Below are 16,162 nucleotides of genomic sequence, written 5' to 3' on the forward strand. Positions count from 1 at the left end.
TCATAAACTGACATTTGTAGATGGATGGACGGACAGACAGAAAGAGATCCAATTGTTTAACCCCACTTTTTGTTTCGAGTGTGCAGGGTAAGTAGAACAGCACTCAGTAAAGCCCATACATCCGCCAGGCTGAACAGTTTCGGTTTTGTATCCCACTGATAGGACCTGAACCCAAATCGAATCAAATCATCCACCAAATGTTGTCATAACCCATCTACGCCATTTTGAAATATCTTGCTTTGTGGATATATCATCATTCTTGGTCATATCTTTCAATGGTGAAGATTCACTTTTCAAATTCTAATATCTGAATCGGGATCTTCACCAAAATCGAATAAACCTCCAATTTTTCACACAACCAACATGTCCACAACGTTTTGTCCAAAAACGGTCCATAATATTTTGAGATATCCAACTCATACACCGACAGACAAACAGGGGTGAATACATAACCTCTGTCCAACTTCGGTGATTAGTTCAGTTGGTTCACACAGTCCATCGATCATGCAGCATGTAATTCCTTTGGGATCATCTTGGATATCCTGCTGGATCCTGTGGGGAAAAAAACATTAGCTTGATTTTTCTATTGCTCACCTCAAGGGGGGAAAAAACCACACTTGGGGTTGTTAATTGGTGCAAGATGAACAAATATAATTCATTCCCACCATACATTTATGAGACATAAGAAATATATAGCTGAAAATGTAATGTTATTCCAGTAATGTTGTCAATGTGATACTCGTTTTAATTTTGTTTGAAGATAACAAATATTACAAGTTTTTAGTGAATTAGGAAGACCAGAAATGAGGCTGGGTGATTACAGAAAAGCAAATATTGAAGCAATGACAATGGGAAACAACTCGACTGATACTTCTGGTTTATCAAATGCTTCGTACATCATCTTGTTTATCACATTCTCCTTCATCACCACCATCACCGTTGGAGGAAATGTTCTGGTTCTCCTCTCTATACAGCGTTACCAACATCTCATGAAGGGGGTGTTGAGTGTTTTCATTTCCTCGCTCGCCTGCGCGGACCTGCTCATCGGGACGGTGGAGATGCCTTTAGCTGCAATGCAAATTATTGAAGGAAGCACATGGCCCTTCGGACGTCAGGCTTGCAAATTTAAATTCATAATCGATGTCACAAGTATAACTGCGAGTATCAACAGTCTGTGTGTGATCGCCTTCGACCGTTACATTGCCATCACGATGCCGCTGCGATATCCATCCCTCGTTACACGGCGAAGAGCATCTTATGCTGTCCTTGCTGTGTGGATCGTATCCCTCACTTTGTCCTTCTTTCCAATCCAATTCAACTGGTACCGCTCAAAACAACCTGAAGCATTGGCGCGGTATGAAAACCCAACTTCCTGCAATATTATCCCCACCATAGAGTACGTCATCATCTCAAACATACTCTCCTTCCACCTGCCGGCGGTATTGATGATCTTAGTATATTCGCGAGTGCTCAAGGAAGCCAATCGGCAGGTAAGAGTTCCACTTTCTTTTCCAAATCTTTACAATGTTAAATTTATATTCAGCATATACATTGCCTTCAGAAAGTATAACCGCAAACGAACAGCTATTCTTGTCTTGTATGTGTATATGTATATGTATATGTATGTATGCAGTCGTGGCCAAAAATATTTGCACCTTTGCACTTTTTTCAAAGAATAAGTTGAAATTGACAAAAGTATTTGATCTCCACAATTCTTTATTTCACTGTTAATATTACAGAACCTTTCTTTTTGATTCAGAACTAAATATATCCTTTAAACTCAGAAAATAACAAGTACAGATACATTCAAAGTGCACCGCCCCCATGCCAAATAATTAAATATCCTCCAGCGCGGCATTGCCGGGGCACCTCAGGCGCCCGGCAATACCACCCTGCAGCTCATAGAGACTGTATTGTGAGGGAGAGGTGTGCAATAACACTGGTCTGCGTCATTTCTGAGGTCAAGGTTTTTTTAGTTGTTCTTTTATTATTTTTGCATGCTGAATTCAAATATGTAACTCATTTTGCTCAATCAGGTCAGGTTTTTAATGCTAACTCAATTTTAAAAAAAAGATAATTCGAAAATAATCGTTGTGAAATTAGCAAGTTTATTTTTTTTAAACAGACTTAAATTGACAGAAAATGTACAAAGTATATAAAAAATAGTACACGAGTACAGTTAATGTGGAAGAAAGGGCTTTCTCAAAGACTTTCGTCTGTGTTCCACAGCTGGAACGTCTCTCGTGAGGCACCAGCAGTAGTCCGCGAGCATGTTCACATCCCAGCGGCCCTGGGTACCTCTCTTCCATCACTCGAATATCCTGGTGGAAGCGCTCTTCTTGCTTCTCGCTGACATCACCGCAGTTTCCTGGAAAGTAATCTAAATGCGAGCTGAGAAAATGCGTATTTATGGACATGCATGCACCAATAGCCTGGAAGCTCTGCAGGAGCTCCTCGACAACACGTTCGTACTCTGGACTTCGGTGGTTGCCCAGAAAATTCGTGACAATGGACTTGGAGGAGCCAGGCATTGATCTCATCGTCCTCCAGACTTTCGTCGAATTGAGCATCTTTCATGAGCTCCCTGATCTGGGGGCCGTCAAAAATACCTGCTTTCAGTTTGCCCAGACTGACAAGTGGAAATTTCTGATTCAGGAAAGTGAAAGATCGTCCTTCTTTGTTGAGTGCTCTGACTAAATTCTTCATTAGTCCGAGCTTGATGTGCAGAGGCGGAAATATAATCTTCTGCGGATTCACAAGAGCGTTTGACAGAAAGTTGTGCGATGCCTGAAAGGAAACAGATAAAGATAAGATAAAGACATATCTCATATATTGTCAGGCATATTTTTGTAAGTATACAATGAAAACCATACTAAATTTATACTAACTTACTTTGTAGGTTTGTCATACAGAAATAACAGTCAGTAAGTAGTATGATCTCTTTCTTCCCTCCACACCATTGGGACACCAAACGGTAGACACTCTAGCTTCTTGTGGCTCCAGCGCCGCAGACTTTCAACGCACGTTTTGCAGCATATGTGAGGGGAAAAGGCTTTGTCCTGGTCACCAAGTTTAACTCCAAAGTAGAGTGATAGCTTTTCCTCACAAATTTGTGATGTTTGACTGTCGGTCTGACATCGTGACACACGGATATAGCAGAACTTGTTTGAGTCATTCTTGCACATAACATGCATGCTGATAAACAGTAATGAAAATCATAAATAGAAATATGTTGTGTCTGTTTACGATATAGAGCTTGGCTAACACTTGGCTAAAATGTAAGTCTGTTTAAAAAAAAAAAACCCGCTAATTTCATAATAATTATTTTCGAATTATCTATTTTTTTGAAATTGAGATAGCATAAAAACCTGACCTGATTGAGCAAAATGAGTTACATTTTATAATTCAGTATGCAAAAACTATAAAAGAACAATTCAAAAAAACCTTGACCTCAGGAAAAAAATTCATAAAATAATTAATCGATTAATTGATGAATCAGTAAATCAAAAATATGTATATATATGTATGTATACATATATATGCATGTATATATATATATATATGTATGTATATATATGTATGTATATATATGCATGTACTGTGCAATTTACATTATTGTGCAATATAACTGTGCAATTTACATTATTTTCCCATTTTTGCTGCCCTAAACTTTAAAAAACCTCGAGCAGTCTACTGCTTACCTTTGTACCATTTCAGCTTATTCACTGGACATTAAACTGCATAAATTTCAATAAAAACTCGAAAAACTAAGATGTTCTAAAACTTTTGACCACTGGTGTATGTATATATATATAAATTTATATATATATATATATATATATATATATATATATATATATATATATATATATATATATATATATATATATATATATATATATATATATTGAAACGCAAAAGAAACTTACCACCTTTGAAACCTTTAAATATCAACAATAACACTGCGTGTAGTAAATGTGTGAACTTATTTGTGGACAATAGTGTCCTCACTGTCCGACAAAACGGTCACGGATGGTCACTTGAACCTTCATTGGTCACTTCATAGCACAGCTGTTGAACAGCCGTTTTGACTGTCAGTGATTAGCCAAGGGGTACGGGATGATTTTAATGAGCTGCACGTGATGTCTTGATATTGGCTTTAAAAAGGCCAATGCAAAATGGGCATTTCAATCAACATGCCACGATTGTCAAGGGATCAACGGCAGCGTGCCCTGGGCATGCTGCAAGGCGGACTGAGCTACCGTGAGGTGGCACGTCACCTTGGCTGTTCACACCAGACGATATCGGCCCTGGTGGACAGAGACACCCTCCACAACTCTGCAGATGACAGACCTCGATCAGGGAGGCCAAGAGTCACCACTGCAAGGCAGGACAGGCAGATGGTCCGAAGTCACCTGCGGGATCGATTCCGTCCAGCATCCCGCACTGCGGCAGAAACTCCGGGGCGTGCAAACCCACGGATCTCCAATGATACTGCACGAAGACGACTGCATGACTATTGCAGTCATGCAAGAAACTTACCACTTGTTTGAAATGTAATAAAATTGTAACAGTTCAAAATAAAACAAACCAACAATTGCTAATTGAAACATTGGCATTTTATTGATGACATGTCAAGTTTTTGACCAAGATACACCATCTCATCAGTTTGTTGTACAGTACAGACAGCACAGGGTGCAATGTCAGTCCCCTTTCAATAGCGTGTGTGGCCACCATTGTTTTGGATACAGGCAGTGCATCGTCGGCGTATACTGCCTACCAGTCTTTGGATGGATTGCTGCTGGATTCTGTCCCACTCAGTCCTCAATGTCTGAAGCAGCTCTGCCCGTGTCCTGGCCCTGCCAACTATGCGTCTCCCAAGCTCATCCCACAGGTGCTCTATGGGATTCAGGTCAGGGGAGAGCGCAGGCCACTGCATGGTGTTGATGTTCTCGCCTTGGAGAAATGCAGTGGTAAAGCGAGCAGCATGGGGACGAGCGTTGTCATGCTGAAAGGTTCTCAGTTCTGGGTGGTCTAGCAGGGATGGCAGCAGATGAGGTCGCAGGATGTTATCCACATACCGCTGGGCGTTAAGATTCCCATCCACAACCACCAGTGGCGTCCTGTACCGGCCTGATATGGCGGCCCACACCATCACACTTGGGCCACCCCACCTGTTGGCTTGACGCACGCAACAATCGGCATATCGCTCTCCAGTTCTTCTCCAGACACGCTCACACCCATCAGGACTGTCCACACAGAACCTTGACTCATCGCTGAAAGCGACCTCGTTCCACTGCGCCAAGGTCCACCGCTGATGCTGCTGGCACCATCTCTGTCGGTTGCGGCGATGGGCAGCCGTCATCACGGGGCCTCTGTATGGTCTTCTGGCAGTCAGACCATAGTCATGCAGTCGTCTTCGTGCAGTATCATTGGAGATCCGTGGGTTTGCACGCCCCGGAGTTTCTGCCGCAGTGCGGGATGCTGGACGGAATCGATCCCGCAGGTGACTTCGGACCATCTGCCTGTCCTGCCTTGCAGTGGTGACTCTTGGCCTCCCTGATCGAGGTCTGTCATCTGCAGAGTTGTGGAGGGTGTCTCTGTCCACCAGGGCCGATATCGTCTGGTGTGGACAGCCAAGGTGACGTGCCACCTCACGGTAGCTCAGTCCGCCTTGCAGCATGCCCAGGACACGCTGCCGTTGATCCCTTGACAATCGTGGCATGTTGATTTAAATGCCCATTTTGCACTGGCCTTTTTAAAGCCAATATCAAGACATCACGTGCAGCTCATTAAAATCATCCCCTACCCCTTGGCTAATCACTGACAGTCAAAACGGCTGTTCAACAGCTGTGCTATGAAGTGACCATTGAAGGTTCAAGTGACCATCCGTGACCGTTTTGTCTGACAGTGAGGACACTATTGTCCACAAATAAGTTCACACATTTACTACACGCAGTGTTATTGTTGATATTTAAAGGTTTCAAAGGTGGTAAGTTTCTTTTGCGTTTCAGTATATATATATATATATATATATATATGTATATATATATATATATATATATATATATATATACATACATACGAGCTTGCTCGGCTCGCTCCGCTCGCCTCACCACGCGTCGTTACAGAGGAATGGGCTTGTTTTACGGAGGATAATGACTGCACCTGAGCTGCTGTGTTGCCATGATTTACACCAATCATAATACAAACAATTATTATGGACATATTTATGTGTCGTGTTTGTGATATTACATTTTGATGAGCAAATTAGGTTGAAGATTTAGTTTGAAAAAAAAATTTTTTTCTTCAAATAAGAACCCCTCAGCATATACATATGGGAGGGGTAGGTGCAGACTGGATGTTTGGGACGATTACACCTCATCACCACGTAATTTAAAACGCCTCACCACCACGTAATTCAAAACATCTCACCACCACATTATTGAAAACACCTCCCCACCAAGTAATAGAAAATATCTCACCACCACGTAATTCAAAACACCTCACCACAATGACAAGACAACACAAGACAAGACAGACACCACACACACATATATATATATATATATATATATATATACATATATATATATATATATATATATATATATTGTTACAGACGCGGTTTAGATGTTATGATGGGCCGAGCGGATGGTCCAGCCGCGACCGAACAGTTACTCCCCGATTAGAACCCGACGTTGACCAGATCGCACCACAGATATTCAATCGGGAAACCTCTAAAGCGACCGAAAGAGAAGAAAAAAAAGAAGAAGAAGACAGAGTACGGAGGAAGAACAGATTTATTATACACACACAAGCAATGGATGGAAGAAGCAGTCACACAGGGCATCGTTAGCTTAAACTATTCATTTTACTTAACCCCAAGACAACGAGTAGGACAGACGACGTTCACACTTACACGGGGGATATTGCAGGCAGGTAGGGCTTGAGGTGGATTGCTGGAGAGGGAGGCAGGGTCGGAGGCAGCAGCTCTCAATTCCTCACGGTTTTGGCAGGAAAACCCTCCGTCGCGTATCCGCTGCCGATGCTGTAGACGTCACGCGCTGGCTCGGTCACACCTGCTCCTCTCCTTTTGGTGGAGCCGTCTCCCTCCTCTCAGCGCGTCTCTCCAAAGCTGGTTTCCTCTCCTCTTTGGCTTGGAGCGTCTCGCCTCTCACCGCTCACAGCTCAGCTCACAGCTCCTTTTCGTATGTCACCTCTTCGCTCATCTCTCATCTCTCATCTGGTGAAGCAGTCCCTTCCAGTCCCTTTTATCACTCGGGGCGGAATCAAGCCGCCGGCTGCGAGGGCACGCCTATCGGGTCGCTAACCGCGGTGCTGGTTGGCCAAGTGGGGTTGGCTCACTCCTCCCCTCTATGACGAGGTGGAGACACGCCTTTCTTCTCCGAGATTAGCGCATGGACAATGGCGGTTTGCGGGATTGAACACCACTCGCACCCCTTCTGAAAGGAACTTTGGAGAGCGGAGATGTGTGGAGAAATTGAAAGGGCCTACGCTTATTTCGTTTGATACAATGCAGAGTCAATCTAGTGGGAAACACATATTTAGCCTACATGGAATAAGGAAATACACTATTTAAAAAGATATATCATGGCCTACATGTAAGTTTCATGGAATTAACTAGGAGGACGGCTGCGACCATTATTTACATTACGAGGGTGTTACACACAACAAAACCATACTTTTCACATTCGTTACACTTCCTCCAAAATTGTTACACTACTCAAAAACCATTACACTGCACCCTCCTTTCTTCAGGCCCGCCCTCGGGCCTACAAAACTTTAACTTAGTGTGACACGTAGGTGTAATTCCCTCTACTTTTAACCTGACCCTGAGTGTGACAATCTTAAAACACAAATAAGTATGTCCCCCTATTGCATTGCACCCTGTCTAACAGACTCAAGCCCACAGCTAACCGAATTACGGAATTATTCTCAAACTATACATTTACAGTGGGGAGTATTATTTACAATGACGTTATTTCTTATTTACAACGCAACCCAGGACCTGTGTTTTTTTCTTTTCTTTTTAGGGAACAAGAAAAAAAGAAATTCCTGTTGGGAGGGAGGAGACAGCACGCATTGCATCGATGCACCAGTACCAATACCACCAAAGCACCCAAAAGCACCACAAGCACCACAAAGCACCAAAAGCACCACTCGGTGCGCAGTCACCATGGTTCATAATAAACACAACAAAACAACTGGTGGTGGTCTTCTCTTTCTCTGCTGGGCCGATGTTCTTCCCGACGTCTTCTGGCTTCATGCGGCCTACTTGGAAATATAAAAAGCACAAACCGTGTCCATTTTTATTTAGGGCAACAGGGGCCAACTAAGGGTGGTCCACCTGTTTGGCATAGGTGCCACCTTACCGAGGTCCGCAAGCAAGATTCCCTGGCCACTATGGCCGGTCTCCAACAGAGGTGCCCTGCCCCAGAACCTGGGGTCCATCAAGTGGTACTTGGCCGCAGAACAGCGGTCCATAAAGTGGTACATCAACGCAATGCATGCTGGTTCTGGGAATCTCGTGCGCACAATGGCCACCTCACGCACGCTCCCCTCGGCCCCCAATGGCGCACAGGTCATGTGGGAGACAAAAGAGACAATTGAGCGAGGGGTAAGGTCACAAGGGTACACATCAATAAGGCAATGCAAGGCGAAATGCGTACGGAGGGCGAAGTGAGAAAGCTCGTCCCTACCGTACGTCACCCCCCTGTCACCTACACTACCCTTGCCCTTACCCCATATGTACAAAAATCTACACATTACCAATCCGTCGGTACTGTCACGTCTCCCCCATATTTCTCCTATACCAAATTCGTCTCCACAATCCCTCTATCCAAAATTTGCCATCACCCAACTCGTCATCAATCCTCATAAGGAGGAAGAGATGGAACATCAAGCACAATGTCACACCCACGTCATGATGCGTCTCACATTCCAAACATTTGCACAGTAAAAAATAATCAAAACATGGCATGGTGTGGAGTTCCTGTCACCTCAGGTGAGTGGATGCAGATGGTGCGAGGAGACTTCATCCTAACTACTTTCTAAATGACATTAACACACTTTACACTACCCGGGGTCTTTCCCTGCCAATCCATTGGCCACTTACACTATGGGTTCTAACAACCAATTCCCATTGACCAAACTGTGGTGCTTCTCAATTTGGGGTCTCACTCCCCCGATTCATCTCCCGGTGCCCTTGCACAATTTCTGGGCTGTGACGTGTAGCTCTCCCAGCAGGTCTACCCACCTGCACACCTCCACCACTGTAGTTGCCACCCGAGCTTACCTAGCTCCTCACCCTAACCTAACTAACTGGGGAAGACCCCTCCTGGTTCTGTCACCCCTTGGTGCCCTCTGGCACTGGGCTACCCGGGTCCGTCCTCCGGATCCTCGGGCCCCATCCACAACAACTACCGGCTCCCAGAGCCCACCTGCGGCCTCACCTGGCCGACATCCTCACAGTGGTGGAGTGCCCAAACAACTACACACACTAACAGGCTACACGCCCAGCCATTTCCACAACACTAATGCACCCATCCAAAGACCATTCTTTCACCCGCACCACAGATGCCAATATCCAACCACAATTTACCTATACCCTCTACCTAACACTTACACTACCCGCCCCGGGTATCCGTGATGGGGGTCCACTCTTCCCCCATTCACACCTTTGCACCATCCACTCCACTCCACAATTTCCACCATACTCACTCCACGACCATCCATTCCAATACTCCATATATTCCACACTCCATGTCTTCCACACAACCATTCTCCATACCTGTTGTTGCACACCTGTGCACTCATACCTGGTGCCACCTGCACCCTCCTTTCTTCCTGGACCATTTGGTCATCACAATACACAATCACCACTACTCCCTCATACACTGCTCCATTCACCTGTTCAGTTGCACACCTGTGCAATCACACCTGTTCAATCACACCTGTTCAATCCTCACACACACGGCATCATCTCATCTAACTACTCCCCTCTGAAACTTGCGCTTCCCAGTCGTCCCTTTAAACTATTGCGCTCCCACATCATTATCATCCAATCTACTCTACCTGCGTCCCCACTACAGGTATCAGTCACTAACTAAACCTTAACGTTACCTAATGTCCTCTTCGCTAGATCCCTACACATGATATATCCTAACCCACCCGGGCTAGTTTTCACTGCCATCAACCCCATAATCTATAGCGCATTTGCCCCACTCTGTGAGGGATGGTGGATTTGCCATCCCACCACATCGGGGAGGTCCTACTATCAATTTTGCACATCCAAATTCCACAAATCAAAAATTTTCCATTTACTGCCAATTCTACCCACTATTATAAATTTCGTATCAAATAACGATCACTATCACTATCACCATCATCACAGTCCACTATATCCTATCCTCGGTGCGTCGTGACATCATTAAACTCGGTTCGTAAAGCCGAGCAATGAATTCGGTTGGTTTGGTCGCCTGCAGGTTGAATCCGTCCGGCTTTCGGTTCAAGGGAGGTGGTTTGGTTGGACCGAGGTTCCACGCACCATCTCGGCGCGGCACCTTGCGGTCCCGGGCCCGATGGCTCAATCTCCCCCGGTCGGAACCCCGTCCCCGCGAGGGGGCACCGTTCCGCTTCCTCCCACTCGCCCTTGAACCGGACCGGTCGCCTCGCCCGCCAAGGCCCGGACTCGACCGTGCGGGGCGGGGCCAAGCCCGAATCGGCAACGACGCTTCGAAGAGAAGCGACGCAGCATCGATCCGCGCCGGGCCTCGCACCCAACAAAGCACACCGCGCCCCGAGTGCTCACATCGGCTTTCCGTCGCCCTAACCACTAACCCGGTTACCGTCGATGCTTCACTTGCATGCTCACACGCATACGCTACCCCTTTCACCCTCACAAAACCTGGCGTTCCAACGCCGTCCGTACATTCCACCAACGCTCTCCCTGTTACACACCACACCTCTCGCGCACACTCTTGCGCACACCTCTCCTCCGTTACGTCCTCCGTAACACTCACCATGGGCATGCACTCTGGCATCCACCCACTAACGCGCTCACACGGGCTCTCCCACACTCGCGCTACCACTAACTCAGGTGTGCTTCCTCGCACATGTTCCACCACCACCTTACTCTCCGTGTCACACTTCGTACACCCCGACGTGCATTCTCGCTCGCACTCGGTTTCACACTCGCGCTCCGATGTGCCCTCTCGCACCTGCACCATCACCAACTCAGGTGTGCTTCCTCGCACACGTTCCACAACCACCTTACTCTCCGTGTCACACTCCGTACACCCCGACGTGCATTCTTGCTCGCACTCGGTTTCACACTCGCGCTCCGATGTGCCCTCTCGCACCTGCGCCATCACCAACTCACTATTCGTGTCACCCTCCGTACACCCCGACGTGCATTCTCGCTCGCACTCGGTATCACACTCGCGCTTCGTAACACGCTCACCCCTTGACGCACACTTTTTTCCCACACGCGTGCCATTTCCACTCACACGGGACCCTTCACCAACGCCCGGATGCTTCCTCGATCCCAAGCGCGCGACAATTCTTTTGTCGCTAAACATCCTCTTACAAAATCTCCCAGCACAATACACAACAGCACGACTCACCTGGGGGATCCTTTTCTCCACGCGCACCTGCAAACTTCCATTCGGGTTAAGCACAGCATCGTGATTTGAGCAGGGACTTTGTACATATTCCATTTCTCCCTCCGATTCCTGGGCTACTTCCGTCTCTTCAATTTCAATTGTACCCACTACTGCTTTGTCTTTGTTCCCCTCGACGACCGTTGGCTTTAATAAAATTCCCTCTACCTCATCGGTCGCCGGCTTTTCCAAACCCCGTGTCGCGATTTCTACCCCCGTCATTGTACCCGCGCTTTCCTCCACTTCGCTCAACCAGCGCTTCTCGACCCGCGTTACCTCGTCGTGCACCCCTGGGACCCTTTCGCCCAACTTGCGGTCTCTGTCCCTCTGCTCCCTTTCCTCCCTATCGGCCCTCATTCCGTTCGTTGTTGCTTCAATTTGGTTTCCCAATTCGTTCGTTATTGCTTCAATTTGGTTTCCCCATTCTTTCGTTATTCGCTCACTATCAGCCCTCATTCTGTTTTCTATTCGTTCCATAATGTCGTTTTCTTTCTGCATTTCCACCATGAATTGGGCCATGAAGGCTTGCATTTGGGCCACCGTTGGTAGTACAAAGGGTGCGGCCGCAGCTGCCCCAACCTCGTGCGCAAGAGCGCCATTTTGTGCGTCTGATACCCCCACAACCACATTGCCATTTTTCTCCTCCTCCCTTTCCTCCACATACATTTCCCCGAGGTCCTGGGTCGATTCCACCCTGTCTATCTCTCCCACCGACATCCGATCGCCTTGATTGTCCATGGCGCGATCTCAAAATTCGGGTTTTATAAAACAAAATAAATTTCGGCAGCTTGTAATTTTGAGCGCGTTAAGCGCGCTTCGGGTCCGATCTCACTCCTCGACACCAATTGTTACTGCCAATAGTACAATTGGTGTTCCAAAATTTGGGCCTAACAAATTTAGTCCCAGGTCCGAATCCCAACTCCTGACAACCAATTGTTACAGACGCGGTTTAGATGTTATGATGGGCCGAGCGGATGGTCCAGCCGCGACCGAACAGTTACTCCCCGATTAGAACCCGACGTTGACCAGATCGCACCACAGATATTCAATCGGGAAACCTCTAAAGCGACCGAAAGAGAAGGAAAAAAAGAAGAAGAAGACAGAGTACGGAGGAAGAACAGATTTATTATACACACACAAGCAATGGATGGAAGAAGCAGTCACACAGGGCATCGTTAGCTTAAACTATTCATTTTACTTAACCCCAAGACAACGAGTAGGACAGACGACGTTCACACTTACATGGGGGATATTGCAGGCAGGTAGGGCTTGAGGTGGATTGCTGGAGAGGGAGGCAGGGTCGGAGGCAGCAGCTCTCAATTCCTCGCGGTTTTGGCGGGAAAACCCTCCGTCGCGTATCCGCTGCCGATGCTGTAGACGTCACGCGCTGGCTCGGTCACACCTGCTCCTCTCCTTTTGGTGGAGCCGTCTCCCTCCTCTCAGCGCGTCTCTCCAAAGCTGGTTTCCTCTCCTCTTTGGCTTGGAGCGTCTCGCCTCTCACCGCTCACAGCTCAGCTCACAGCTCCTTTTCGTATGTCACCTCTTCGCTCATCTCTCATCTCTCATCTGGTGAAGCAGTCCCTTCCAGTCCCTTTTATCACTCGGGGCGGAATCCAGCCGCCGGCTGCGAGGGCACGCCTATCGGGTCACTAACCGCGGTGCTGGTTGGCCAAGTGGGGTTGGCTCACTCCTCCCCTCTATGACGAGGTGGAGACACGCCTTTCTTCTCCGAGATTAGCGCATGGGCAATGGCGGTTTGCGGGATTGAACACCACTCGCACCCCTTCTGAAAGGAACTTTGGAGAGCGGAGATGTGTGGAGAAATTGAAAGGGCCTACGCTTATTTCGTTTGATACAATGCAGAGTCAATCTAGTGGGAAACACATATTTAGCCTACATGGAATAAGGAAATACACTATTTAAAAAGATATATCATGGCCGACGTGTAAGTTTCATGGAATTAACTAGGAGGATGGCTGCGACCATTATTTACATTACGAGGGTGTTACACACAACAAAACCATACTTTTCACATTCGTTACACTTCCTCCAAAATTGTTACACTACTCAAAAACCGTTACAATATATATATATATATATATATATATATATATATATACACACACACACACACACACACACACACACACACACACACACACACAGTCAGGTGAAAAAGTAAGTACACCCCATGTAAAGTTTTGACTTTTTCAACATACAGCTATTTGAACTTCATTTAAACAGTATCGACAGATAAAAGTGATCTAATTGAACAAAAAACATTGAATAAATTGACTTTGCAATAATTTATTCAACAAAAAATTAACAAAGATGCCATTTCCTTCTGTGGAAAAAGTAAGTACACCCTTGGTTCTAATAGGTGGTATTGCCCCCTTTGGCAGAAACAACCTCAAGTAGGCATTTCTTATAACTGTCTACCTGTCTCTGACATTGATTGGGAGAAATTTTTGCCCACTCCTCCATGCAGAATTATTTCAGCGGTGCGATGTTCGAGGGGTTTCTTGCATGCACAGCTCGTTTCAAATCCCCCCACAACATCTCGATTTGGATTTAGATCTGGGCTTTGACTTGGCCATTCCAGAACCCTCCACTTCTTTCTTTTCAGCCATTCCTTGGTGGATTTACTGGTATGTTTAGGGTCATTGGCATGTTGCAAGGTCCACCTTCGGTTGACCTTCAACTTTCCGACAGATGGCCTCACATTTCCACAAGCACCCTCTGGTACAATGAAGAATTCATAGTGGATTCTATGATGGTGAGCTGCCCAGGCCCTGATGCAGCAAAGCTGCCCCAAACCAAAATATTTCCACCACCATGCTTTACAGTTGGTATCAGGTTCTTGTGGTCAAAGCTCTCTTTGGTTTTCGCCAAACATGTCTTCTGGTAGTGGCCAAATAGCTCGACCTTTGACTCATCTGTCCAGAGCACATTGTTCCAGAAGTGCTGGTCTTTGCCTCAGTGTTCATTGGCAAACTTTAGTCTTGCCCTGATGTTCTTTGTGGACAGCAAAGGATTCCCCCTGGCACACCTCCCATGTAGATCAAATTTGTGCAGCCTCTTTCTAATGGTAGACTCGTGCACTTTGACATCAACAGTGGCAAGAGCTACCTGTAGGTCTCGTGATGACATTCTGGGGTTCTTCGAGACTTCTTTCAGCATCTTGCGGTCTGCTCTCAGGCTGAACTTGCTAGGGCCGCCTGGCCTGAACAAGTTGGCAGTTGTTTGGAATCTTCTCCACTTGTCGATGATCTTCCGGACAGTCGAATGATTGATTTCAAATTGTTTGGAGATCTTTTCAAATCCCTTCCCAGACTCATAGGCAGCCAGGTGAAGGCTGTGGCTTGCTAATCTATCAATTTTTATCACAGCCTCGAACACTTTGGTCTAAACACACCTGGATCAATAATGGTGTCACTGCTGTCAGTGACCACCATGCATTTCAAAATTCACTTTTAAATTTGCATCTAACCCTCAGATTACCCATGCCAAATATTTGTCACAATTCACCAATTTCACCAAAGAAGGGTGCTTCTCCATACACATGCCAGCAGAGCACTGCCCATATGCTCGGCACGTTACAAATTCCCATTCAACACTCCCATGGCTCCCTTCCCAAACCGAGAGTCCACAAATCATAACGAGACATCTGTGGAAGATCATTCTCACCATCATGTTCCACAGATGCCCCAATGGTTGTCCAGTTGGCTATGTCCATCCCTGTCCATGCAGATCGACCCGCATCCATAGACCAGCACAGCATGGCAGGTCACCACATGCTGGCTGTCCCAGAGTCTCAGGTAGAGGGTGCCAGGCCGCATGCCTGGGTGGTCACTACATCATGCCCAAGTTGGCCATCCGCGATGCCACCACCAAAGCGCGACCCACAACACCTCCCCCTAGTGGCCCTCAATAGACGCCATCCCAGGCTTGAGAAACCACCTCGGACCCCCTGAAGGTCTTAACCCCCACCAGGGTCCGGTGACCTTGCTGGCCTAAGACACCCGCTCGGGCGGCGCCCCGATTGACAAGGGACGCCACGCTCCACCAGACCCCGTGGGGCCCAGGTCGTACCATGACACCCATGGCTGGACCCCACGTCCAAATCTGGCCAGCCCAGCCCCCCAGCTGGCTGGCATACCCACATTTTGAAAGGGGAAAATTTTCCCCGAGGCCATCCACAATGAACTCTCCTGATCCGAATTCTGCAGCCCGGGGACCAACTCCCTCCAAGACTGTGCCAATCAAATTTCCATTTAATCATAAATTTATTTTTCCTTTTAAAAATTTTCATCCCCAGTCCCAAACCGCAGCTGCAGGTAACAACCCCCTCAGGTTGTTCTGCCCTTCCCTGCAGCTGTTCCACATTCCCTACGGGGATCAAATCGTCTGAGGCTCGATCTCCCGACTCTCCAATGTCCAAATCCAGCTCAGAGCCAAAAGACTCCCCCGCTGGGTAT

General features: G+C 46.8%; 1 protein-coding gene across 1 annotated transcript; it reads left to right on the forward strand.

Moving 5' to 3' along the window:
- The first annotated feature begins 803 nt into the window (after positions 1-803).
- On the forward strand, positions 804-2,247 carry LOC137418742 (beta-2 adrenergic receptor-like). The gene is made up of 2 exons (XM_078780695.1): positions 804-1,490; positions 2,230-2,247. Exons 1-2 carry the CDS (start codon positions 804-806, stop codon positions 2,245-2,247), a joined length of 705 nt encoding a protein of 234 aa, XP_078636821.1.
- The last annotated feature ends 13,915 nt before the right edge of the window (positions 2,248-16,162 follow it).

The sequence above is a fragment of the Myxine glutinosa genome, chromosome 1 (genome assembly GCF_964187855.1).
Source record: "Myxine glutinosa chromosome 1, kmMyxGlut1.1, whole genome shotgun sequence".
Taxonomy (NCBI): Eukaryota; Metazoa; Chordata; class Myxini; order Myxiniformes; family Myxinidae; genus Myxine; species Myxine glutinosa.